General features: G+C 39.0%; 1 protein-coding gene across 1 annotated transcript; it reads left to right on the forward strand.

The window, feature by feature from the left end:
* Positions 1-16,955: 16,955 nt before the first annotated feature.
* On the forward strand, positions 16,956-18,928 carry LOC121049660. The gene is made up of 3 exons (XM_040507550.1): positions 16,956-17,856; positions 18,039-18,227; positions 18,363-18,928. The coding sequence occupies exons 1-3, from the start codon at positions 17,155-17,157 to the stop codon at positions 18,654-18,656; spliced, it is 1,185 nt and encodes a 394-aa protein (XP_040363484.1). The 5' UTR covers positions 16,956-17,154; the 3' UTR covers positions 18,657-18,928.
* Positions 18,929-26,989: the final 8,061 nt, after the last annotated feature.

Raw genomic sequence — 26,989 nt, forward strand, 5'->3', positions numbered from 1 at the left:
AAGAAATTAGGAATTTCCAAGCGTAGTCGCTTCCAAGAAATTCAATTCCAAGAGGGGTTGGAATAGATCGAAACAATAATGTTTGTGGTCGATCGCTTTATCTCAACAAATTCTAAGTTTGGAGGACTCTAAGTACTCTAAGCTTGGAGTGAGCACGAACCCCCACAGTTCGGCTTTTGGTCTCTCCTATAAAGAAGAAAGGGGGGGTAGAAGAAGGGATGTTGCAAATCCCAGATAAAAAGAAGAGAAATTGAATTTAAAAACTCTAAAATAGTGGGAACTTTTAGAAAGAAAAAAATACCTCGAAATGGGTCGCCAGAAAATTTGGCAAGAAAAAGTCGCCAGAAAGTTGGATGGAAAAGTCATCAGAGGTCGCCAGAAAGTTAGCCGGAGCTGACGTGGCACCGGCTGCGGACGTGTTAGTCGGACGCTGACATGGTAGTCGGCTGCTGACGTGGACTGGGTGCTGACGCGGATCAGGCTTCTGGGCTGTCGTCAGTGGGCTTCAGGCCTGCTTCTTCATTTATGGGCCAAGGCTGGACTCCTTCTGCTTCTGGGCTGAGGGATGCTATCTCGCTTCTAGGCCTTGGCTGGTCTTCTTCTGGGATGGGTTGCGCAGGGTTGACTAAAGTAGGGGTTGGGATGATCAGGAAGGGCTGCCGGCGGTTCAAGATGGAATAGCTTCTTGTTGCTGGTTTGAGGGCCTTTTGGCCGGTTTAGGGAATAACTTTTCAGATTTCGGGTGTTTAGAGTATGGGCTCTGCTGGTGGTGGAGTACTGCTGCAGGAAGCGGGGAGGAAAGCGTTGAACCAGGCAGGGGGATTTTCATTATTTCCGAAGGCCGGTTCTTGGGGTGGCACCCGCCGGTTCTGGATTCCTGGAGTTAGGAGCTTCAAGATGGGTGGCGGAGGTTTCTGGGATTTGAAGGCTACGATTTTAGGGTTTCAGGGTTAGGGCTTCATGCTGATAACGTGTTTTAGGGAAACGATATTTGAAAGAGAATTGTTGTGTGTTCTCATTGATAATAGGGGCCTCTTTATATAGAGGATTACAATGCATAGAGTCTGAATTGTACAAGGAAAGATAATCATACAATAAATGGAAATCTCTAAGATATTCTCCGAGATTATCTCTAACTAAAACCCTATTACCACTAGGTCAAGTAACCTAGAGTTTGGGCCAAACACAATTTGGATTTACTTAAACAAAAGCTTGATAAATCCAAAATTTCTGAAATCAACTTCCCTAAGAAATGGATTATAGATTTCTCTTGCCTCAAAGTTTCTTATAGTGCAAGCAAGCAACTCAGCCTGCCAGAATCTCTGTCTTTAAAGATGCATTTGAATAGGAAAATATCATCTCAACATTTTTGTAGAATATTCTGTAAATATTTACTTTCCTTGTACATATAGATTACGTCTCTCTGTATAATTGTAGGAGATCGTTTCTTATTAGGATTACTCTTGTATCACTTTATAAATCCTATTCTTTGGAGGTGAATATTATTGAAGCATTCCAAACACATTGAATTCTTATTTTCTATTTGGTATCAAAGCATGCTCAATACCTGCACTGTATTCCTCTGAAACCCGAAACCGGAATTTTTTACGAACTTAACGAACTACCTGATCAAATTGATTTTCTCCACCATCCCAAGTCTATTTTTAAATTGCCACAGTCAACCTTGAAAGCCGTAGCATAGCACCATCATGTGGGTAGCTGACAAGCTGACAAGCCCTGCTGCCCTAGTCGAAATCCTGCTATAGCCGACAAGCCTTCTGCAACTGGCAAGCCTTACTTCACTGCTACAATTCCTGTTCTTTTATTTCTCATGAACATGTCCCTATTTTTGCTAAATGGAGGATGACGCGGCCACCCTTGCACTCCACAACATGCCTCCTATTATCAACCATTATCATACCACCGCTCAAGATAACTCAGCGTTTCCAACTGGCGTTGCCTTGAATGAATCCAACTACACCATATGGGCACCTCTTATGAAGATGAGGATTGGAGCATGAGGAAAGGTCGGCTACCTCACTGGAGCTAGAGCCGCACCAAATGTAGATTCTACTGAATTTGAAGTTTGGGACACAGAGAATGAAAAAGTGAAGAGTTGGCTAATTGATTCCATGAAGCCATCCCTCATGAATCAGTATATCTGACTCCCAATAGCCAAAGATGTGTGGGAAGTTGTTGAGAAGACCTTTTATGATAATTCTGATGAAACCAGGATTGTTGAATTAAACAAGAAGTGCTTTGGAGCAAAACAGAATGGCCGAACTCTTCCTACCTACTACAATGAATTCGTGGGAATGTTTCAGGAAATTGATCAGCATATTGCCTCTTAGAATAATACAATGGCTGCAGTTGTTTAAGAGACCATTGCCATGACACTAATGCGAGTTCACATGTTCCTTAGTGGACTCGATTCAGAGTATGATCAAGTCTGTGGTGAGATTCTACGCAAAGACCCGAAATTCGACTTGAAGCAAAGCTATGCATATGTTTGGAAGGTGCATTCTGAGCGGCAGGCAATGGGACACGCCTCTGAATCTTATGCCATGGTTGTCCAATGTAAACAGGGGCCCTCCTCAGGCTTCTCAACTCCCTCATAACGTCGCCCTCCATGTAAAACACATCCATATGCAAATACAAAGTGTCCGGTTTGTGGAGATTTGGGTCATAGCAAGCAACGGTGTTATGAAGTGATTGGCTACCCTGATTGGTAGGATTTCACCAAGAAACAGTGAAGGAACCTTAGAAAAGCTGGCATGGCTACTACAGAGGAAACGCATCCATCTAGTGCCTCCGCTAATGTAGCACAGTCAGGTATAAAGGGTAAGGTATCTGTGAATAGTTCTTGGATAATTGATACAGGTGCATCTGACCATATGACTAATGATCCTAGTCACTTAGAAAAGCTAAAACCCTCCTCTCAAAATATTGTTTCTGCTGTTGACGGTACTCCAACTCCGGTTACCGGAGAAGGTTCTGTTGTCTTATCTAATACATTGACCCTTGATTCTGTGTTGGTTGTTCCCTCATTGGCATATAATCTCCTATATATTGGCCAAATTATTCTAGCACTAGCATGTATTGTGACCTTTTATCCATCTTTCTGTGTGACCTTTTATCCATCTTTCTGTGTGTTTCAGGACATTCTGACCCGGCGGATTCTTGGTTATGGTGTTAGAAGGGGGAAGCTCTACTACTTGGATCTGACAGAGAGTGGAGAACAACAGTTGTTAGGACAAGTGAATCAGGTCAATCGAGTAGAGAATGCTAAGGAAACTGTGTGGCTATGACATCGTCGTATGGGTCATCTATCTTTTAGTTATCTTAAGAAACTACAACCTCATTTGTTTTTGGTTGTCAGTGATTTTGATTTTCGCTGTGATGTATGTGAATTGGCTAAAAGTCATAGAATTTCATATTCACCTAGTCTTAATAAAAGTCTCATTCCATTTATGAAGATTCATTCGGATGTCTAGGGTCCTGCCAAGATCACTTCCCTTTCTGGAGCTCGGTATTATGTGACTTTTATTGATGATTGTACTCGTATGACTTGGGTATCTCTATTAAAGAACAAGAGTGATGTATGTTCCATGTTCTATGTTCCATGATTTTCGTAAAATGGTGTCCACGCAATACCACCAGTTTATTCGTGTTTTCCAGTCTGACAATGGTGGTGAATATGTTAATGGCCCTATGCAGGAGTTTATGCAATCTCATGGAATTCGACATCAGACTTCAATTAACTCATATACTCCTCAACATAATGGATTAGCAGAAAGGAAGAATCGACAGTTACTTGAAGTTGTCCGTGCTTCTTTGTTTGGCATGCATGTACCTCGTGAATATTGGGGAGAAGCTGTGAAGTCCGCTACCTACCTCATTAATTGTACTCCTTCTCGGGTAATTGAATTCCAAAATCCTCAGCAGAAACTTTAGAAACTTCCATCGCTACCAAACCTTGAACCTCGCGTGTTTGGATGCGTAGCCTATGTTCATATTCCCAAGCCTCAAAGCAGCAAGCTTGATCGTCATGCCCATAAGTGTATATTTGTTGGTTATGCAGAATTCAAACAGGGTTATCGTTGTTATGATCCTCTTATTGGCACTATGTATGTTTCTCTTGATGTTGCGTTTCGCGAATCAGAGCCTTATTATTCAGGGGGAGTTTCAGAGTCTTCCCTTTAAGAGGAGAGAAATTGTGAAAGAAATCCTCGGGATTTATTTGCATTTGACGAATTCGAAGACTTAGAGGCCTTGGAGTCAAAATTTGGAGTTGGGAACTCTCCAATATTAGTTGAAAACGACATAGACGATGAGGCAGGAACGAAAAAGAATCTGGAGTATTGGGAGAATTGGGCGCTGGACCAGTTAGTGGACCAGTGGGGCCTTCAGATAGAGATGGTGACCTGACCATGGGGTCCTCAGGTGAAGATGGTAGGGGAGATAGACAAGTTGGTGGACCCGTGGGGCCTTCAGATGGATAGCTTTTTGACTCCACAAGCTGACGGCTTGTTTCCAGCCGATCATTTGGCTCCAGCCGACCACTTGACAAGGTAAATAATGCTGATGCTGCAAGCCAACTTGATGATTTGTCAGAAAGGACAGATGCAACATGCCAACATATTACTGTGCAGCCCCAAAGTGGCCTTGACTTGTCAAACAGAGACCCTACGCGCCAGGAGACTGACACACAACTTGAGGGTGACAACGATGCATTAATGCATCCTGGAAAATATGGAACATCATAAACTAATGAATTACTCATTGATAAGCCCAGCTATGATGCACGTTTAGGGTTTAGGGTTTACTCATTGCTTTGGCAGATCCTAAGTGGACTCAAGTGATGAATGAAGGACTAGAGGCTTTGCAGAAAAATTTGACTGGGGATATTGTGACTATGCTTGCTGGAAAGAAGACTGTTGGATGCCGATGGGTGTTTACAGTAAAACTTAACTCTAATGGGAGCATTGACAGGTACAAAGCCAGATTAGTTACCAAAGGTTACACTCAGCGCTATGAAATTGATTATGAAGAGACGTTTACCCCTGTAGCAAAGATCAATACTGTTCAAATCTTGATTTCACTTGCAGCAACTAAAGATCGTCCTCTACATCAGTTTGATGAGAAGAATGCGTTTCTTAATGGTAACTTGGAGGAAGAAGTGTATATGGACATGCTGCCAGGAGTCAAAAATTTGCCTTATCATACTGGCAAGGTTTGTAAGTTGAAGAAGTCTCTTTATGGTTTGAAGCAGTCTTCGAGAGCTTGGTTTGGAAGATTCTCCAAATTTCTGAGGATGTTTGGATATAAACAAAGAAACTCATATCACACTTTGTTCATCTAGCGTAGTCAGGGTAAGATTACCGCTCTGATTGTATATGTTGATGATATGATTGTCACAGGGGATGACTTAAAAGAGATGGAGGCTCTACAAAAGTATCTTTCTAAGGAGTTCGAGATGAAGGATCTTAGGCAATTAAAGTACTTTCTTGGAATTGAGGTTGCAAGGTCTAAGAAGGGGATTTCGTTGTCCCAACGTAAGTATGTGCTTGACTTGTTAGCTGAAACCGAGATGCTTGACTGTAATCCTATTGAGACACTGATCGAGATGAACCACAACCTTGCTGTCTATCCAGATCAAGTTCCGACTGATAAAGGAAGGTACCAACGTCTAGTAGGGAGGCTTATTTATCTTTCACATACTAGGCCTGATATTGCTTATGTTGTAAGTGTGGTTAGTCAGTTTATGCAGTGTCCCAGTGAAGACCATATGGATGCAGTATATCGTATTTTGAGATACCTTAAGATATAACCTGGAAGAGGTTTGTTGTTTGAAAAAAAGGGTGAGCTGGAAGTTGTGGGGTACACGGATGTAGACTGGGCTGGCTTTAGACAGACAGACGGTCCACATTTGGGTATTTATTTGTTGGAGGAAACCTGGTGACTTGGCGCAGCAAGAAATAGAAGGTTGTTGCTATGTCAAGTGCTGAAACTGAGTTTCGAGGTATGGCACATGGAGTTTGTGAGATGTTGTGGATTCGTAATGTGTTGAAAGATTTGGGTTTTAAACTCAAGAAACCTATGGACTTGCATTGTGATAGCACATCTGCTATTGAAATTGCTTGCAATCCTATTCAGCATGACCGGACTAAGCATGTGAAAGTAGATCGACATTTCATTAAGGAAAATCTGGACAGAAAGATTATTTGTTTTCCTTTTGTGTATACAGAAGATCAATTAGAAGATGTTCTTACGAAAGGAGTGTCAAGGAAAGTGTTAGACAACTCGATTGACAAGATGGGCATGATTGACATCTATGCACCAACTTGAGGGGGAGTGTAGAATATTCTGTAAATATTTATTTTTATTGTACATATAGATTACGTCTCTCTGTATAATTGTAGGAGATCGGTTCCTATTCAGATTAATCTTATATCACTTTATAAACCCTATTCTTTGGAGGTGAATATTATTGAAGCATTCCAAACACATTGAATTCTTATTTTCTACTATTTTTTAAAAATTGGCATTCCACAAACAAAAGCATATAATACAGATGCGTCAAAACAACATATGGAAACCAAAACTACCTACAATAAAAAATAAAAAATAGTACTTATAAAAGACTTGGAAAATAACAATGTGGGTTAAGCAATGGTTTTCAGTAGAAAGACAAAGTCAAATGATTCTCACCTTGACAATAGCCTTCTGGGTACTCAAGGCCGCAACTCTATCTCTAACATCTGTATTATGCATTTATGCATTTGGAAATTACCTAACAAGAAATTCGTAACTTGTGATGAACTGGCCATTTAGATATACAGCAAACATAAATTGCAAACTTAATGGTGAAAATCATCATTAGCTACTATTACTATTTAACCATTCATGCTCAAGTGCAAGGCCATGAGAATAAACTCAAAAATAAATATGTGAAAGTAGAATTAAAGATCCAAACTCACTAGGACATAATTCGATCTTCTTTTTGAAATTGCAGTCTGCTTTGGTGGACAACTATGATATGTATTTTAGAAATGGGGAGTGAAATCCACACTCTATGTTTCTTTTTTTAGTATCTTAACATCACATGTTTACAATCCACACTACAAAATGACAAAACTTAAGACACTATAAAAGGAAACATAGAGTGTGGATTGTAAAATGGAGAGTGTGGATTTCATTTCTTTGAGAAAAAAATAGAACAAAGAAAAATCAATCTTAAGGTAAAAAAAAAATAATAATAAAATAAAAAATAAAAAAACAATATTAAGATTTGCAAGATATAGAACAAGGTCGTCATTCATGATGATATAGTGATTATAGTCTTATGGTGAACCTGACCTGCCCATCACTGAAAGTGAAAATTATGGAGCTTAAGCATTTTTTGTTTTATCAAGATTGTGTTGTCCGAATTATGGAGTTCTGGGAATGGTTTGGGAGAGAGATCTAGGGAGATATTCCGGATCACATTTATTACATTTCTGTCAGGTGCAGACGGAGATTTTTCTGGTCAGAATTATTATTAATCTTAATTGAATTGTTTTAAAAAGAAATTAGTCTTAAATTACATTCTGTACTAAGATGAATTTCCATAATAAAAGAAAAGATCTTACTCCTATGAACATCACTGCATTCCTTATTATCACAATGTTGTTGTTTAAAAAATTTGCAGTAAACATTAGTGCCAATCATCATGACTTTCACACAAATGACTTTTTTTTCAATCTACTTGTCACTTATTCTTTCACAATAACTTTGTTTACCCATCTCTTTTACCGACTTGAAGATTTCTCACGGACTTTTTTGATTTCCACACTACTTTGTTGATGATTGCTTATTGAGTCCTTGGTTTGGCGTATGTAATCTTAATATCTAAAAGTTTAATCTTTCTTGGAAGAATGATTCGTGTTATGAGTCTAAACTATACCATAAGGAAGTATTGGAAAACAGAATCACCAAAATGTGAGACAAATTTTGTCGAAGAACCACTAGGCTTTCTTGAAAAGCAGAATCACCAGAATGGTACAGATATCTTTGGATTGGATCGTTGAGACGAGAATGCACGTGGTTGTCGATACAAGGAATGTGTTATCTAGCTCTTATTTTTATTTTTTCAAAAAAAAAAAGAAAAGGTAGATATGTTATTGACCCCCAATAAAACTTTTATTGGGAGGCAATAAACTTTTTATTAGGGGGCAATAAAAATGTAATCTCCTCATCTTCTTCCTCAATTAAAATTTTATTTATCTAATTTTGGGGAGATTAGTCTCTTTTCCTAATGCCCAAATTTTATTGGTTTTATTGCCCTCCAATAAATTTTTATTGCTAATAAAAGTTTATTGCCCCCCAGTAAAAGGTTAATAGGGCAATAAACTTTTTATTGGGGAGCAATAAAACTTTTATTTAGGGATGGCAACGGGGAGGGTAGGGTAAGGGGATTAAATTACCATCCCCATACCCGACTTCATTCCTCATCCCCTTACCCGCCCCAATCCCCGTAATAAGAAACTGAGGATTCCCCGTCCCCGTCCCCATTGGGGATTAGGTCCCCGTACCCGCCCCAATCCCCGTTAACAATATTACTAATTTATTATATAAAAATTCATTCAAATAATTATCGATTGTAAACTATGAAGTTAAAATCAAACATCAACATAAAATAAATTTTTTTATTTCAATCAAACAAAAACAAATATAAGTCTCGCTAAAAAAAAACGATAAAAGTCTGCATTCGACAAAAAAATTCCACAATCAACTGCTTAGTGTAACCTAACAACTTACTCATTCCCTCGAACAAGGTGAATTGAATAATATCAAAAATATATTGACAAAATTTAACTATTGACAAAAAGATGAAGTTTACATAGATATATATTTATAAATAATATCAAAAAAATATATAATAAATATATATATATATATATATTTTAGATAATTCTTATTGGGTGGGTATGGGGATGGGGATCAAAATACCATCCCCACCCCATACCCGATTTCAGAATTCGAATACTGGGGATCCCCATCCCCGTTACCCGATTTCCCCCAAAAATTTTCCCCATTAGGGTCGAATACTCGATGGGTACCCTATCCTATGGGGATTATTGCCATCCCTACTTTTATTAGCTTTTATTAGGGGGCTATAACAGCTTTTATTGAGGGTCAATAAACTTTTATTGGGGGCAATAAAACTTTTATTAGCTTTTATTAGGGGGAATAAAACTTTTATTAACTTTTATTGGGAGGTAATAACGGCTTTTATTGAGGGTAAATAGACCACCTAAGTTTTTTATGAGATCTCTGACGACCTTCTCGTAGGTGGATCTCCAGCAATCTCTTCGGTGACCTCCGACGACCGGCGAGGTTCTGAAACTAAAGTCCCGCGACCTCTAGTAAAATTTTGGCAAAATCTCTAGTGACCTCACACTCTCTTTCCCACTTTTACTTGACCCCAATAAACTTTTATTGCCTCTCAATAAAACCCAATGAGCTTTTATTGCTCCCCAATAAAAGGTTTTGAATTGATGTATTCTCCTCATCTTCTTCTTCAATCAAAGTTTTATTTGTCTAATATTAGGGAGATTAGTCCATTTTCCCCCAATAAACTTTTATTGCCCCCCAATAAAAGCAATAAAAGTTTAACGAATTTTATTGGGGGTGGGGGGAAGGAATAAAAGTTTCTGACAATCTTTCTAAAGAACTCCGGCGAAGTCCAGCAACCAGTGACCGGAGTCCCGCAAAGTCTCCAATGACTTTTCCCTATTCCACTCTCTCTATATGTGACAAAGGGGGAGAGGGCAGATGAGTCCCAAAAATAATCAAAAAACAATAAAAAAAAAATTAATTGGGTATTAGTGCAAAAATATGTAATTTGTTGGGTAAGTGGGCAATCTTATAAGATGTTGGGGTAAATGGAGTTAGAGTAGCTCAATTTTGGATAAATGGATATTTTCCCCCATTATTAGTGAGAAACAACCAATTGTATCAAATTGCATTAGCCAAAATAAACTAAAATCTACAGACAGAAAAAAAAAAAAAAAAAAAAACAAACAAACAAACAGACAAATAGTTGGAGATATGCTTCTACTATTCTATGGAATTAAAGCTATCAACTAATCCCATATTTTTTAACATGCTTGTTAAAGACTGAAACTTAATTATACAGGTTTGGTGAGGGGATCAACAATCATTTTAGTTGTCCTGATGTACGTCTTCAACAACCACCTTAAGCTCTTCAGTATTCTTCCTTACATGAAGAAACTTCAACTCTATTTGCTTTGAGCTAGAAGACCTCTTGTTATTCTTTGCAAAGAAAATTGCAGCAGAATTTTCGCAAGTGATGGGTATCGATCTTTCTATGCTTGGAACAACCTGAGTGCAGCGAATACGATCTCTTAACCAAACTGCATGAGTAGTTGCATGACTTGGTGCAATAAATTCAGACTACATGATAGATAAGGTAGCCTCAGTTTGCTTTGAACTGCTCCATGATATTGCTCCACCAGCCATGAGGAAAACAAAATCAGAAGTCGACTTCAAATCATCCTTATCACCTGCATATGATATGAGTCAGAATACCCAATCACAGCTAATGATTCACCGTTCTTGTACACTAACTTGTAGTCTCTAGTTTTCTTTCAGGTATTTTAAAACTTTCTTGTTTGATATCCAATGAATTTCTTCTAGATTAACTTGATACCTACCAAGCATAGTAACAGCAAAAGCTATATCTGGGTGAGTACAAACCTAGACACACATCAAACTTCCTACGAGTGAAGCGTAATACTGGTTTTTCATGGCATTCTTCTCAAAATCATTCTTCGAACGCTGTGACTTATTGAATTTATCACCTTTGCTCATAGGTAAAATCTTCACGTGCGCAATTTTCCATAGAAAAACACCTTAGCATTTTATCTATGTAACTCTCTTGAGAAATTCCCTATAGGCCCTATTTTCTATCTCTTGTGATTTTGATTCCCAACACAAAAGATGTTTCCCCTAGGTCCTTTATCTCAAAAGACTTGGATAAGAATGCTTAAGTCGATCTATACAGTGGTGTTCACCCGGTCAGTTGGTTTGGTGCTCAATCACTGTTGGATGTAAATCTAATGGTGGAAAAAAAAAAGTGATCTTAAAAGGAAAAAATTTGTTGGGGACCAGAACATATTGAGATGTGAAATGGTGCCACTCCATGAACAATAAGGTGCATATGTTAGGGGAATATAAGAAATAATGAGCAAATGCAAAGTATCTTTGAAAATTAAATAGAAAATATTGAGTCCTTGTTTGGTTGGTATGATGCATACAAAGACATATCTCAGACATATCTTGCTTTTATGTCTGAGTCCTTTGTTTTGTACAGAAATCTTGCAATGCCAACACAAATAACAGATGAAAGCGACTCCTTTGCTGCATGCAGAAATACACCAAAACTGGACACTGTATAAAATGCCATTGAAAATCGAATATCTGTTGCACAGATTTGTCCTGCATGGACGGCCCTGATTCATCTGGTCCCTCCCTTAAATCCCAGTGTAAGACATATCCTAAATCTGTATGTTGTAATAGGACTAGTGCTCCATATCAGAGGCTGGGGACAATTCCAGTTCCCTATTTGGGGGTGGTGGTTGAGAGCTATATGGTGAAAGTAAGTGAGCAAATGAACACTCAGAGAAAGAGAGAATCTCACTTGAGATATTCAGATCTAAATAATTCATATATCTTCTTCTCTCATCCCCCTGTGGTCCTTCTCTATCTTTTCCTTTCAATTTAAGGGATGCAAGGGTGGGGAGTCTCTTGCTATTTTGTTCAAAAATGGTTAGGTGCTTCACAAGTTGCATAAAGCCAGAACTTACAGTTACTCTGCGCTGTGGCTTCCTTATAGCAACCACTAGGAAACAACTAGTACCCCAAGATGGCTTACTGATTTTTTTCTATAATTGCATCGACTCCTTTGAAATGAATTTACAAGATCTCAAAATCTCAACTTCATAAAAGCTATGATCTGCAAAAGTGGTTCGATGTGAGCTATCAATACAAGTGTGTTATTTGATTGAGATAAAAGCATCATGGTTTACTTGATGAGGATGACAAGATTGTAGGTACGTGATCTTTACCTTAGGGAAGGAGGAGAGGAGAGGCAATCTTTTTAGCCTCTCTGGACCGAAGTTGCGATCGAAATGAAATAAAGACCCAACTCTCGTACTCTAATTTATTACCCAAAAAGCCTTTTCAATAAAAACGTTTTCTTTATCTTTTTTCTTGGGAAAGAAATCACTACTATTTATTAACAAAGAAGCATGCTAACCAATAATAAGAGCATAACGAGCAAGCAAGCCAACAACCTGTTGCATTAGCCTCAAGAAAAATGTGCTTAAGATAAAATCGGATGGGCAAAAGTGTAACATGCCCTTAACATTGTCTGCCTTAGCATCAACATGAAGAACAAATTTGAAGGTATTTGGCTATTATAGAACTAGGGTTAACATTGAACTATATATAGTACTATTGTAGCTTGCACATTACTAATAATTTTCCCCTTAAGGGTTTTGAATTTGAGCAATTTATTAATATGAACTGATCGAGTATTTGTCTTATGTAACACATCTAAACAACGAATTGCAATTCAAACAAATACAACCTAATACCAAAATTATCCTCAACTTGTAAAACAAAGATAATAAAAGACAGGCGAGAGAGGTCTAGAGTTGGAAAGACAGAGGTTGGCGTTGAGGCCTGTCCGGCGGCGCTCCCGCGTTGATGGCGACTTCCTGCCCCGTCGACGAGTGGTGGGTGTTGCCGGACGGGTTCCTGGGGCTCTAGGATTCTTCTTTTTCTCTGGGTTTAAGTGCTCTTGGCTGTGTATGCTTTTTCATCTATCTCAAGTAGCAGCGCAGACGCTAGTGAAGGGTGCTCGACTATCGGCGACAGGAAGGTGTTCAGTGACCAAATCGTGGCGGCGGCAGGCCATGGATCGTATGGCACTGGTCTTTTCTCTGAGGCATGTGGCTAGGTGGAGGATAGAGTGTTTGAAAGGGATTTTCAAATTGATGGGAGGTCGGATTGGTCTCAGATCAATTTGGGATGGATTTGCACAATGGGTCGGTAATGAGTTCAGCCAAGGCGGATGGTGGTGGCCTGATATCCCAAGCTGGTCGTGGCAGAGTACTTGGCTTGGGTATCTTCGGTGGGGCGTGCTCACTTAGCTGCACTCATGGTGGTTTGCTGGCGATCTGTTGTCAATGGTGAGGAAGATGGAAGTGGTTCAACATAGCTTGGTACTTTGTTTTATTAGGTTTTTATGTTTTGGTTTTTGGTTAGTTACTGGGCGGGTGGAGGTGGCGGTGCCTGAGCGGTTGGTCAATCATGGCAGTTTCTTTCAGTTTTTTATTAGAGTTTTAGTTTCAGGTTTTTAGTTAGGTCAAATAAAACGTCCCTACTCAATTGAGCTAGGGTTTGGAGGTTTTGGTCGTGGTGTGGAGCCATCTATATGGTGTTACTCCTGCGAACAATATGTTACAATTTCGATGCTGTTTGGTTATCAACGGAAAGGTGGATTTCCCTTACACGTGGTCTGGCGGTTTATGAACACGGTGTGGAAGAGGGTGGAGTGGTTCGTCTGGATGTTGGTGGCGAGGTCGTATCGTGACATTTGGGATTGGTTATCATTCTTTGTAGCCTGGGGTAATAGGCGTAAAAATTGGTTAGGGGTTGGACCTTTTCGGTTCATGGAAGTTACTATTAGTGACGGACCCATAACTAGGGATCTTGGTAGGAATATGTGTCATGGTGTTGATACCACAACCGGGTATTCCAATGCTTTGTAATTTTTTTGGTTATTAATGAATTCTATTTCTTCTCAAAAAAAAAAAGATAATAAAAGACAAAGTGAGGCTATTTCCACCCTATTAAATATTTTTTTCACCATTTCTTCTAATTTATGGAGTCAAAGTTCCAATATTGTCCATCCGATTCAATTTTATTTTATTTCTTAAAAAATAACAAAATTGAACAAACAATCCAACCCAGCCCCTCCCACTGTTAACACCCACAACCATCTTGTATTGCTGCCACTTATGGCTTCCTTATCAAAATATTGACGAAAATTAAATTTCCTCAATTATATACCCTTAAATTAGCATTTGTTGTTTCTCAAAAAAAAAAAAAAAAAAAAATTAGCATTTGTTGAACTCTGCTAGAGTGATTGAATCGCACCAACTTTTATGATCGACTATTAACTATCGAACTAAAACTGCACTACGAGCCTGCTTCATATATTGTTAGTCCAATTTGTGACAAGGCACGACTTATGTATGAGTGAAATATGTGCAAAGCATATTCAATTCCAAGGTGAAGAAACCAGTGCTCTAGATATGTTGTAACTTGTTTGATAATTAAATCAAGGCCTCAACTGAACGGTAGGATATTTCAAGGTCGCAAACACTACATTAGATTCTTAATGCATCACAGCAGCTTTAGAAGATGGTTCGTCTCAAGACGTATGATATTGGATGTTGTACAATTTTTATTAGTAAAAGAGAAGAAAAAGATCAACATTCATGAAGTGAATGATGAAAAAGAAAAATTCAATTCGAACGGTGGAAGGAGGAGAAGGTACATGTTGAAGGTGTTATAGGTTTTGTTTGATAAAACTTTTTAAATCATATTAATTAAATGGTAAAATTAGAATTTTCAGTCAAAAATTGAGGTGTAGAGTGAAAAGAGTATTTAGTAGAGTGAAAATAGCCTCATCCTAAAAGACAATAAGATGGTTAGACGAATCTGTTAGCGAGGCAGTCCAACTGATCCAACCGAAGAACTTCTCCGAAAACCCCTAAACACTATGCTTCCTACTCATCCAAAGCGTCATTAGAGCACCAAATACCTATGACAGACAACTGCTTATTGGCTAACCAAGAACTCAAAATCATGCTTGAGGGGGTAAAATATGGTCCCGAGTGATTCAATAAAGGGCATAATGTTCTCAGCAGAACCTGATAATCCACCATGTCTGCCCAATCCCGGCATTAATATTTCCGGAGAACCACCACCTTCCCTCGCACGTGCTACACTTCTCCCTCCGGCCAGCCAACAACTCCGTCCCTCCGTCGTGGGTCCCGCCGTTTGCCACGTATGAAAGGGGGACCATCTGCGCTTTACGAGAGAAAACGATTCTGTCTCCGTTTACGGTCTGCATCCAAGGAAGACAGACTTCCCTAAATGGAAAGCCGACGTGGACGCTCATCATTGGAGGAGATTTTCACGAGACTATAGGACGGCGCTACTCTGGTAGACCCCTATACCACAGAGTATGGACCAACGCTCAGTGAATCAGATCTCTCGCATCTTTTTGACACGCGTCGGTCTGTCATGCGTTTAGGGTTGTGAAGCCAAATCCCAATCCTTCCATCTCAATCTCAATTTAGGTTATTGAAAGCTTAATTTTTGTGCATGTAATTTGGGGATGATAAAAAATAGGTGAGGATTTGGTGGGTCATCAAAGGATTTGGATTTGGGAACTGTTAGATTGAAGTTTTTGGGATTGGGGTGGGGATTCAATTTCAATTCTTAAGAGGTCTTGTAGTGAAGAATTTCTGTGATTAGACCCATCTTAGGGTTGCAACTGGGGAGTGATTAATCAAATTCAATCTTGAAAGAGTGTGGATTTCTACATGGATTGCTTGTTGGACTGTATATGCATGCTGTGATCTTCATATATATGCATGTGATAGAAAGGTATAGGATTTACTTGGGGTCAACATAGTTCTATAACCACTCTCTGATGTTCAACAAATTTGCTTTGAATTTTTTCATCAAATGGTATTGTAGACAAAGCAATAAATTGTGGGTAGTAGCAAGCAATTGTTGGGTAATGCAAAACTAGTTTGAATATATGCTTTCATTTGTATGCACAAATCATGTGAGCTTATGAAGGATTCAATTCAAGGTTTCAAACCGAAAACAAATTGTGGGATGATTCAATTCAAGCCAACGATATGAGAACATTGATTATTAAGTCATTTTAAGTGTCAAAATCAGTGCTTGGTCCATCTTGTATGAACTTTCTTGAGTAATATACATATATTTACGGTTTTTTTTTTCTTTTTCTTTTTTTGAGAGGGTTTGGAACCCAGCACATATATTTAGGGTTCAGGGGAAAAGAAGCCTCTACAGCACATATGGTAATCAATGTGTGTTTCTTCTTCCCCAAGAAACAATAGCTCTGTTATTCATGGAGGATTCAGCAGCCTTTTGATGTTAACATGTATGATCACAAGGCATCATTGCGAGGCTCACCTTTCATGGTCAAATATCTCTCTTAGTCTATAAGGTTTTGCAGTAGCTAGCTAGTTCAATATATAGGGCTGAAAAGTTCTACATGTTTCATCCCACTCCCTGATATGCACCATTAAACCCTCTGTTACACTCTGAGTCACACCTTAGCTATATTATAGTCTTATAGACCCAGAAAATATCATCATGACCGACCCCGCTATAATGCGCCTTGACCAGAGCTGCTTGATGCTACAATGCTCCCAAAATTGCTTGCCACGCTCAGAAGACTTCTCTCATCGTTTTCCGACCAATGCCATTGCCTGCAGTGTACTATTCAGTCAATTCCTTCACAACTCGACACGTGTCCCTGGGTCCTATGTTGTTGTAAAGGAAGCCTGGGCTTTCTGTACTTCCTTGTTCGCCCTCCAATGGTGCGTGGCAACACGCGCGACCTTAATTTGTTCACCATTTTCACAGCGCAAAGTAGGGTTTGCCATTTCCATGTTCCTTTTCTCTGAGCACTTGGAAAAGACAGAGGAGATTGTGTGGTGGGGAAGTTGCAGAAAATGGGAGTGGAAGTAGCAAAAGGCCGAAAGTCAGTACACAACAAATCATACAAAATTACAAATTTACAAACTCGGTACTTGTTCTGAGCCTTGCCCTCTCTCATTTTCTCTTACAGCTTCATACTTTCTCTTCCTGAATCTCCAAACCCCAAACGCACACTCTCTCTTTCTCTCTTTTTTAAGAGACACACAGTACCCAAATCCAAAGCTATTACTCTTTCTCTCTGTCTCTCTTAGAAAACATTCACACCATTTGAAATCTCAAACCAAACCCAAGGCTTGATCTTTTTTGGCTGAAATGTACAGACCGGTGATGCTCATGGCCTCAGATTACCAGAGCACAACCCAAGATTCTTCCCGTTTTGGGAGCGAAGAATCCAAAAAACCCGAAACCACCACCAAAACCAGTACTAGCAGCAAAGGAAAATCAAGGAAGTCAGCTAAACCTAAAAGGCCAAAGCCCCAGAGAGGTGTTGGTGTGGCTCAGCTGGAGCGCCTCCGTCTCCAACAGAGAGGTGTGGGTGTGACCAAATTAACCCAAATGCCCCTCCCCCATATCCTACCGCAACCTCAACCTCAGACCCAAGTTATCCAAAATGTTGGTTTTCCAGATCACCAGCAGCGCCAGTTTCAATACTACCCAAACCCAGAAACCCGCGCCGACCCGCTTCTCAGCATTCCGGTACTCTACGGTGCGTCCAACTACGATGGAGCCATGAGTACTGGCTCTGGTTTGGTGGGCTTGGACCGCACCAGTTTGTTTGTTCAGACAGTTAGTGGGAATGGTGGTTCCGCTGGGTTTGGTTATGGGTACAATGTTCGTCTTCAAAATGATGTTGGTGGGTTGGTTATGGATCCGAACCAGTACGGTGTCGTTGGGGCTGGGGCTCCGAATCGTGGGGCTGTGTATGAGATCTCGAACGAGCTCTCTTCAATACCAAAGATGAAGCAGAAACCCTCCTCTTCTTCTTCATCTGAATATTGCTGCTGTTGCAAGCAGGTTTAGATTTCATTTTTGGAAAGAAAATTTATTATTTGCTTCTCAGAGATAACATGGGAATATAAAACAAAGAAAAGTGAAAATTTTGGAGCTTTTTATTTGTTTGATTCATTATTATAATATATTGCACATTTGCAGTCTAGTTAGAATGTTGCTCATTTCTTATTTCTTGGTTGTTGTAGAAGAAAAGATTCAATTGTGGAAACAACATGGGTTTTGGGGAATCTCCGGCTGTCTTTCCGATGGTCAACAGTTCTGATCTTCCCGGATTCGACCAACAAAACATCCCAAATGTCCGGGTAGCTGGGGAAATCGGCGTTGGTTTCAATGCTGGTACTTACTTGGACCGCCGCTCCAGTCTTGTTGATGAGGTAATTAAACTAAATCACCACCAAAAAAAAAAAATCCTACATTTTGATTTGAATTGATAAAAATCTCTTCTTCTTATATTTATGCCATGGAGAATTGGATGTGGAATTTGATTTGTTGTTTTTGGGAATTTGTAGAGTGTGGAGGTTAGGGCAGTTCACAGGAAGGGGAGACAAGCAGGTGGTGATATCATGAAGGAGTATGAATTCTTTCCTGATCACAACAACAACTCTTCTTCAGTAGTCTCATCAGGCACATATCCCATGGAGCATAATATAGTTGCTTCATCAACTAATTCTTCTTCAGTTGGTAGATCATCAGAAGCTTCTGATCAACATCTTGGTTCTGCTTTTGAGGGGGCTGACATGATGATGATGATGATGAGCAGTGGCCATAGTCCTGTTGATTTGTCACTCAAATTGTCTTTCTAGATGTTGAGGCAAAAAAAGTGTGTCTAATTTTGTTAATGCATATGGGAAAGAACCCAGATGCAACTTTTTGTTTTCCTTTTTTGTGGTTAAACTAATTAGCCCAGATGAAACAGCAGCTAGCTAGATTTTGTATTTCCTTTAATTCTTAATTAGCACTAGAACTTATGGCGTGGTATTGTAGCTCTGAGCTAGCTGTTTGATATAAGAAGCTATATGCTAGCTTTAGCTGTGTGTTTTTACCTTGAAGTAGCTGAAACTAAAAGCCCTAGAGGCTAGCTTGATCCCTCTTTAAAGAAAATGAAATGCGATTTCTGTTTTTAGGGTCGGTTTGTTTCTTTCTATGCACTGAAACACAAATGGGTATCTCTCTTTTCTGTTTATGTATGGCAGTCAAGCGAAACCCTCTGGTATTTTTTGAGCAATGTGAACAAAGTGAGCAATTAACTTCTGCTAATAATAATGGTCTTCTTCAATTCTTCTTTTTTATGCTTTAAAATCCCAATGAAACTTGTTTCATCAAGAGAGTAGTGGTACTTGTCTGTAGCTTCTACTTCTGATGAGTACACAAACCAGGCACATATTCCAGTACAAATCTGAAGACTATACTGGAATTGAGTATATCTATCTATCTCTATTTAGCTAGCTGTTCATATCATTATGTAGGAAGCAGCTGTCTGCAGGCAAGTACTGGCAGTAAGTATATGTACTCTCTATCTGTAGGAGTTGATCCGAGTAAAGGGTGTAATATAATTACACTGTGGCAGATGATGGAAGCTTTTTCTAGCTCTACGTTGATTGGTTGCACTTCTGCACAGAGGCACAGTGATCAACATATACTAATACACTCTGGCTACATTCTACATATATGTGTGTCCAGCTTTTCCTTTTTGCTTACTGATTTCTTGCTTTGGTATTTTGGGTTATTTTGTTAGTTTATTACTAGGACCTGGCTCAAATTTTATTGTATTGTAATACCCATCTATAAAGTGTGAGAACAAAAACTTTGGTGCTAATGGAATGACCATTTTCATGTCATTTTTGTGTTTTTAGCCCATTTATAGCATAATAACGTGATCTTGTGCGTTGTTAATTATAGAGTTGGTTTCGGTTTAGGGAGCAACAAATTATGGGCATCAAAAGTAGGGGTGTGCAAAACTTGGTACAAACTAGGGGTCATCATAGGCCGGGCTAGGGCCGGCCCTACCCTAAATTTTAAGGCTTGGAGTAGGGCCGGGCCGGGCCTAGTCAAAGTCAACAAAATTTAGGGCCAGGTAGGGTAGGGCCGAGGCTTAAATATGCTAACCCTTACCCGCCCGAAAAGCCCGAGTCACTAGGGCCAAAAGCGTCGGGTCGGGCCGGCCTTCTAAATAGGGCCGAAATGGGCCTAAAAGGGCTTTAATTTGTTTAACAAAAAGAAATACGTTATTCTTTTTTCCTTAAAATGTGGCTCTATGGTTATATAGGCAATATAAGACTCATTGTTTTTTGTTGATCATATTTTATATATATATATATATATATATATATATAGAGATTAATTTATAAGTTATAACATTTATAAATATTAGTTAATGAGGTTATAATTAATTAACTATCTCTCTAAATCTCTAAATTAATTTTTATTTAACAAAGGAAACAAGAATTAAAGAAAATAAAGCTTAGGAAATCAATTACCAAAAAAGAGATAAGTTGTATGCTACAGAAAAAAGAGAAATTTATTTTTAAAAGAAAAAATAGAAAATATTAGGGCTTAAACGGGCGAGCCTAGAGGGCCGGGCCGGACTTGGCCCTAATCGACTCAAACGGGTAGGGCCGAAGGGCCGGGCCGGCCCTCCCTAATGCAAGGGCCGGGTAGGGCTTAGGCCCTATGGGCCGGGCGGGCTTAGGGCCGAAGGGCCAATTGAGGACCCCTAGTACAAACCGACCAAATCGGCCATAACTGACAGATAAATATGGTTTGGTTAAAGTTTTTTAATTTTAAAAATTAAAATTGGTTAAAATCGGTTCAATACCGAACCAAACCATTTATGAACTGGGTTGGTCTGGTTTCTTTTGTACTTAAACTGCGGAACCCGAACCGACCGGTATGTTTGAAACATACGAGAAATTTATACACACATAATAAATATATATTCATTAGTCCGGTTTGCTCTAAGTAAGTTTTAAATCTCCAGTTATAACTTTATTCTCAACTGATATACTATCATATTGAATTCAAGGCTCAAAGGCCTGAAACCTTAGTATATAATCACTACAATTTTTTTGATCCTTTCATATCACATCTTTGATCTCTCAATCTCTCATTCTTTGACCTTTAATACTATCATATTAAGCTACTATTGATGGCTAAGTCGTTAAATAAGTGAATCAATTTGAATCTAATTTAAGTTTTAGTTTTGGACTATATGTTTTGGATTTGGAACCAAATTAGATTGGAACCACTTTGAATCATAAATAGCATGTTAATATTATATAGATGAAAACCGCCTGACCGACCAAACTAAACCATCTTTAATTGGATTGGATTGGGTCTGATTGAGCTTTTTTTTTTATGACCGGTTTTCCAAAATGCCTAAACCGCTCACTTTGGCATAGAGATGGTTTGGAGTCAAAACCAATCCAACCCAATCCGTGTGCAGCCCTAATCAAAAGAATTGGATTTCCAACAAAAAAAGGAATTTTAGATATTGAAGGAATTCAATTAATTTTTATTGAAAAAGAAAAACAAAATTTGATTACCAACCAATCAAATTAAAAAGTGTAAGATGAAAATGAAACCAATCAAAATTTGCTTTATTATACTGGTGTGATTTGTTGGGTCTCAACATGCGTCTCCCATATGGTTTGGTTTTGTCTTACAACAGTTCAGTTGTATAGTGTTACCTATTGTGTGGAATCAGATTGTTCCATTTAATGAAATGGAGAAATCCTCCTAATTTGCTTTGTTGTACTGATGTGCAAATAGGGGTGCTTATCCTAACAAGCATATAGATGACATTTTATACTCTAATTCCAAATCTCCTTATGAACAGTAACTCTCTTATGAATAGTGTGCTTCCCATTTTGCCCCTCATTTTTCCTAAATTGCAGCTATGCCATTCAACCTAGGTATAAAAACTCTAAACAACTACAGCCTATTTTTTTTTCCTCTCCCTTTCTCCTCGCTCTCAACTGAACTCTATGCTCCAGAGGTCTTGGAATTCAGTTAATTCACTATTTCAGAGCCTAGAGTGAGGCTGATGAAAGAGAGAAGGAAGGGTGGTGATGTTGCTGAGCTCTTTTGGTCTTTGAATCACTAAGTAATTGAAGACATGACGATCTTCTTCATTATCAGAGGTATTGGCTTGTTTTTTTCAAAATCAGTGTAAACCTTCATATATGGCTGATTTATGATTTGGGCTATGCGATTGCTTTCCTCGGAGGTGAAGACCTTGCTTACGTGGAATACGATTCCGATGTCTCGGTTAAGGATCTGAGTTGAAGAAATGCATGCCCAATTCTCAAAGTTGTCCATCAAGGGTAGCGCCAAGGCGCGGTGAGTGATGTTGGGCATCTTCTCTATTATGGGTTCTTTAATTTATGACTATGAAGATAATAATCTACAATTTAAGAGTTGGAATTTAAATGGGTTTGGCTGCATTTGCAGTACTGTGAAGGTATTGATCTTGAAGAAGACCTTAATGGGGAGGTGGTTGTGTCTGAACTTAATTAGAGAGATGTAAAAGCTTTGAACATGTCCAGAAGATGATTCAAGGTGAGCCTTGACATGTTTACCTTTTGTAACACTACATGCCTTTCAATAAAAGTTTACCCTTTTTGAGGAATTTCACAAAGAGAAGACAAGCTGCCATTGTGTGTGTGTGCACGTGCGTGTGTATCCTTTATATTCATGTAGATAAGCTACAAGCTAAATGCTTTTGTGACAAAAACTTTGTCTTTGGCAACTGATTTACGTAGAAGAATTGAAATAGAGAAAGACCTGCAACATATGAATTTGGTTGATTATTCAACATTTGGAGGTCTAACAAATCCATGTTTTATTACTGATTTAGAAATCAATTTGTTGTCTTTGAATTCTACTTGACAATTAATCTTAATTCATAACCAATAGAGAAATTGGACTTATTAATAGACGGTTTGTTTTCGTATCTGGGACTAATTAAATTTATGCTTTATCTACTGTTTGGCTAACTTTGAAGAGTCAATTTTTGTCAATTTTGATGAGATATATTTAGAGTTAGAGAACTCCTATAAGGATCAATTACTTTATTCCCGTCTAAAACACGATTTGGAAGCAACGGTTGACACTTGAATTGAAAGAACATCCCTTGCTACAAGCTGGAGATTAGGATACTTGGAGCCATTAAGCTTCCACCATAGTGAGATGCTAAATTCAGCTACTCTTGGAGGCTTTTCAAAAGGATCCAACAAATACCTATCTACCTCACTCTCCACAACAACTTCACAACTGTTTTCAAGCTATTTCTCCCATCGAGCATTTCAGCCATTTCGCCGGTCATATTCTTTGCTGCAGAACTACTAGTGCCATTGCCATTGCTCACAACCTCTCTTCCTCAATTTTTTTGACCATTTAGAGTAGCAGCAGATGACATGCACATACAAAATTGTTAAGGATACCAACAACTCCTTCACTTCAACTGATTTTTTTTTTCATACTTACAGTATCAAAATACAGCATTTTCACACAAATATGCTCAATATTCTTAAGTTTGTATTTGGGGTCCAAAACCAATGCTACTAACAGCATCTCATTCACATCATCTATGCTATCGAAATACTTCTGGAACTTTGTCATCATCTTCACAACCATCTGAACCATAAGCTTCTCAACTTCACTTCCATCTTGCATTTACGACATCCTAAATAATGCATTAATCTCTGCATTTACAGCAACAATATCGTGAAATTCTATATGTGCAGTAGAGTTAGTAGATGCACTGATCTGGAGTTTGACATTATAGAAGACTTTTAAAAACCCCACAAAAAATTCAGCCCTATCCCAATCTTAGTCCTTGGGAGGCCCTATCCTCTTCATCGGTTTTCCGTGTTTTGCCTTTTCAAGACCAGCTTCTTCTTCTTCTTCTTCTAATATTTCCTCATCCTCATCAAAATAGCTAGAATATTTCACATCTTCTTCTTCTGCCAGTCTAACAAATGCCTTCCTTAACTGAATTGCAGTCTCTAACATCAAAAATATAGAGTTCCATCTTGTTGGAACATTGAATGTACACACCTTCTTCTAGTTAGGCACTTCTTTTTCAACACATAGCTTAAATTCATCTAATCTAAATGAAGAACTCTTGACATATTTCACCTCATTCCTTATACTAGCTATTGATCTATCTAATATAGTCAAACCGGATTTCACAATCAAGTTTAAAATATGTGAAAGGCATCTAGCATGCTGCTTGCCTCACAAAACAAGGGATATAACCTAATTGGCAATTTTTTTTCTCAAATAATCAATGCCAACCTTATTTGCCGATGCATTATCAACACTCATAGTCAACACTTTATTAATTTTCCACTGAACTAAACACATTTCAAATATTTTTCCTATGGTTGTGCCCTGGTGATTGGAAATGACACAAAAGTTCAAGATTCTTTTGTGCATTTTCCACCCACTATCTATGAAATGGGCAGTCAACACCATGTAGTTCACATTTTGTACCGATGTTCATATACCGGTAGTGAGAGAAACCCTATGCTTGCTTAATTCCATTTTCAGCTCCTCTTTTCTTTCATCATACAATTCTAAAAACTTTCTTACAATGGCATGTCTAGATATGGGATTGTCCAATGAGGGATGGCTACTTCAAAAAAATGCCAAAATCCAGGTTTATCTACATGACTAAATGGTAGTTCATCGAGAACTATCATTTTACAGGCAGCTAAAGTACATGCTTCTTCTATTTAAGTTCTAGACACTAGACTATGGGAAGCCATCCCATCGTTAGTCAAAACTTGCTGCCCCTCTATATCAGCCCTACTAGGGTATTTTTTGCATACAGTCACAATGTGCCTTCCTAATGTGCTAGTACCACTAAAATAAGAATCTCTAGTAAGGTCAGTTTCACAACATCTGCACTTTGCTCTTACTTCACGTCCAACTTCCTGCTTCTTTCCATCCAGCAATTCCACCATAGGCCTATCTAACTTCTCGAAGTATACCCATACGATGGACCGCATACTGACCTTCAGGGCCTTGACTAGCTTCTTCATAGTCCTCTTCCTCTTACTTTTGACTGGTCTGGGAGGATGAGCAGATGCCAGAGCTATACGCGCAATCGTAGCTACTGGGTCTGGTTCTATTGGAGCTGTCAACAATGGCACACTAGCCTTCCCATTAGTAGCCATGCTATAATCACTTAGTACAGCCATGCTACAAATTAGATTTCAATCATTTCACATTAACAAGCACATTTCCAGTAAGGCAGTAACATTTCCAGCATAAGCTACATTAAAATCTATATCCAAATAAATAATCCAAAAAATACAACTCCCAAGCATATTTGCAGTCGCTAAAAATCAAAAATTTAAAGCATAGGATATAAAATTTCCATCAGATTTCAACCTCATTTTCTTAGCAAACACAAACACAAACACAATCAACCTCCAATCTACTTCGCATTTAAAAAACTCCTCTCAAGTTCAACCAAAAACTTCACTCTAGCAGAATTTCACAACAACTAAACAAAGAGACAAAAACCCAAAAAAAGAAACTCACAGATCTTAGCACTTGGCAGTGGTTTGCATTAGATATGGCGAATGAGAGAGACCAGTCTCAGCCATGCAGATGAAGTGAAGAGAGAGAGAGAGAGAGAGAGAAGTCTCAGTGTCTCGACTATGGCAGAGGAGAGGGAGAAAGAAGGAGGCGGCCTCTCGGTTCAGATTGGGATTTTGGAAAGAAATGAAGGCTGACGATTAGGTTTAGATATTTGAGTGAAGATTCTAATTTAGTGTGTCCAATCCTATGATAAGGATTTTGATTCTTATATTAGAACCAATAATACATGGACATTTGTTTCTTTTTATCTAAGACAGGCCTGACAAGTTTTTTCAACTTTGAAAGTCATGGCTCGGCTCGAACCATTTTGTTGAAAGTCAAGTCCCCAGCCCGAACCGTTTCGACAAAAAAGAAGAAGAAGTTATTTGGGAAGTTTATTCCCACGTCCATTAATGAGATGTATATCCATTTATGTTCATGATATTTGGTACCTCTCACGGGTGACGGGTACATGGTCCATAGGTTATTCTAAATCTAAGACAAATTTTAGGTATTCGCTGATAGGAACAACATAATCTCGATATATTAAATACAAATTGTGCCATGTAATTTTGGACTTTATTACTTTCCAACTATATATAGTGATATTATTGAAATAATCCATATGACAAGAAGGACATATATAACAACGGAAAACCCTCGAATAATATCAAAGGAAACCAAAGTTTGCTAGATGAGTCATCGCCGATTCTCCAACTCAGTTAGTCACTTAACTCAATTGTCCTTGGATTTAGATCCAAAAGTGGCAGTTGGAATAAAACTATTTCTTGTTAAGAAAAACAAAAAAATGAATTTATTTGCCTCATTATTCTCTACCAGTAAATTTCAATTAAAAAAGACACAACTAAGTAGAAATTGTTGAAGGAAAATCGACTTAGTGTGCCTTATCAAACTAGGAGTAGCAATAGAAGAGAATGTTCTAGAATTCTTAGTTCTATTCGGATTAGTTTTCCTTATAACATTAGAACATGTACTTTGTAATCCCTATATATAGGGCTCCTATTCTCAATAATGATATACAATTCTCTCATCAATCTCTCTATCAGCACGAGTTCTAACCACAAAACAAAAACCAAAACCCGAAAATCTTCTTTCACCACCGCAGCACCTAGCCCGAGCTAGCCGAGCCTTCGCCGCAGCCTGCCCTCGCACGCCCCGCGCTACGTCCTCCTTTGCTGCAGCCTGCGCGCTTGCCTGCTAGCTGCCCCTGCGCCCTGCGCCTACTCCGACTGCTGCCCCAGCAGCGCGCCTGCCCCCGCAGCTCCTCCGTGCCCCTGTGCACGTTGCTGCTCGCCTACGCACCCGCGCCACTGTAACCCTGAGTCGCTGCCCTGCCGTGCGTCGGCTACCCCGGCAATGCACCTGTCTCAACAGCCCTCCCCTCGCCTGCTGCAACCCATTGCCACTGCAACATCACCGCAGCTCCTGCTGCCCCACGTATTCGACACCGTTGCAAAGCCTTTACCATCTACTCGGTTTGCTTCGCTTCATCACGCCTGCATCAACACGCGCGTGATCCAAAACC

The sequence above is a fragment of the Rosa chinensis genome, chromosome 6 (assembly GCF_002994745.2).
Source record: "Rosa chinensis cultivar Old Blush chromosome 6, RchiOBHm-V2, whole genome shotgun sequence".
Classification (NCBI taxonomy): Eukaryota; Viridiplantae; Streptophyta; class Magnoliopsida; order Rosales; family Rosaceae; genus Rosa; species Rosa chinensis.

Excerpts from the sequence above, each read along its gene's own strand:
- LOC121049660 (XM_040507550.1), top strand. The coding sequence starts at position 17,155 with ATGTACAGACCGGTGATGCTCATGGCCTCAGATTACCAGAGCACAACC. Across the intron at positions 17,857-18,038 it reads ATTGCTGCTGTTGCAAGCAG|AAGAAAAGATTCAATTGTGG; the intron begins GTTTAGATTTCA and ends TGGTTGTTGTAG. Across the intron at positions 18,228-18,362 it reads GCTCCAGTCTTGTTGATGAG|AGTGTGGAGGTTAGGGCAGT; the intron begins GTAATTAAACTA and ends GGGAATTTGTAG.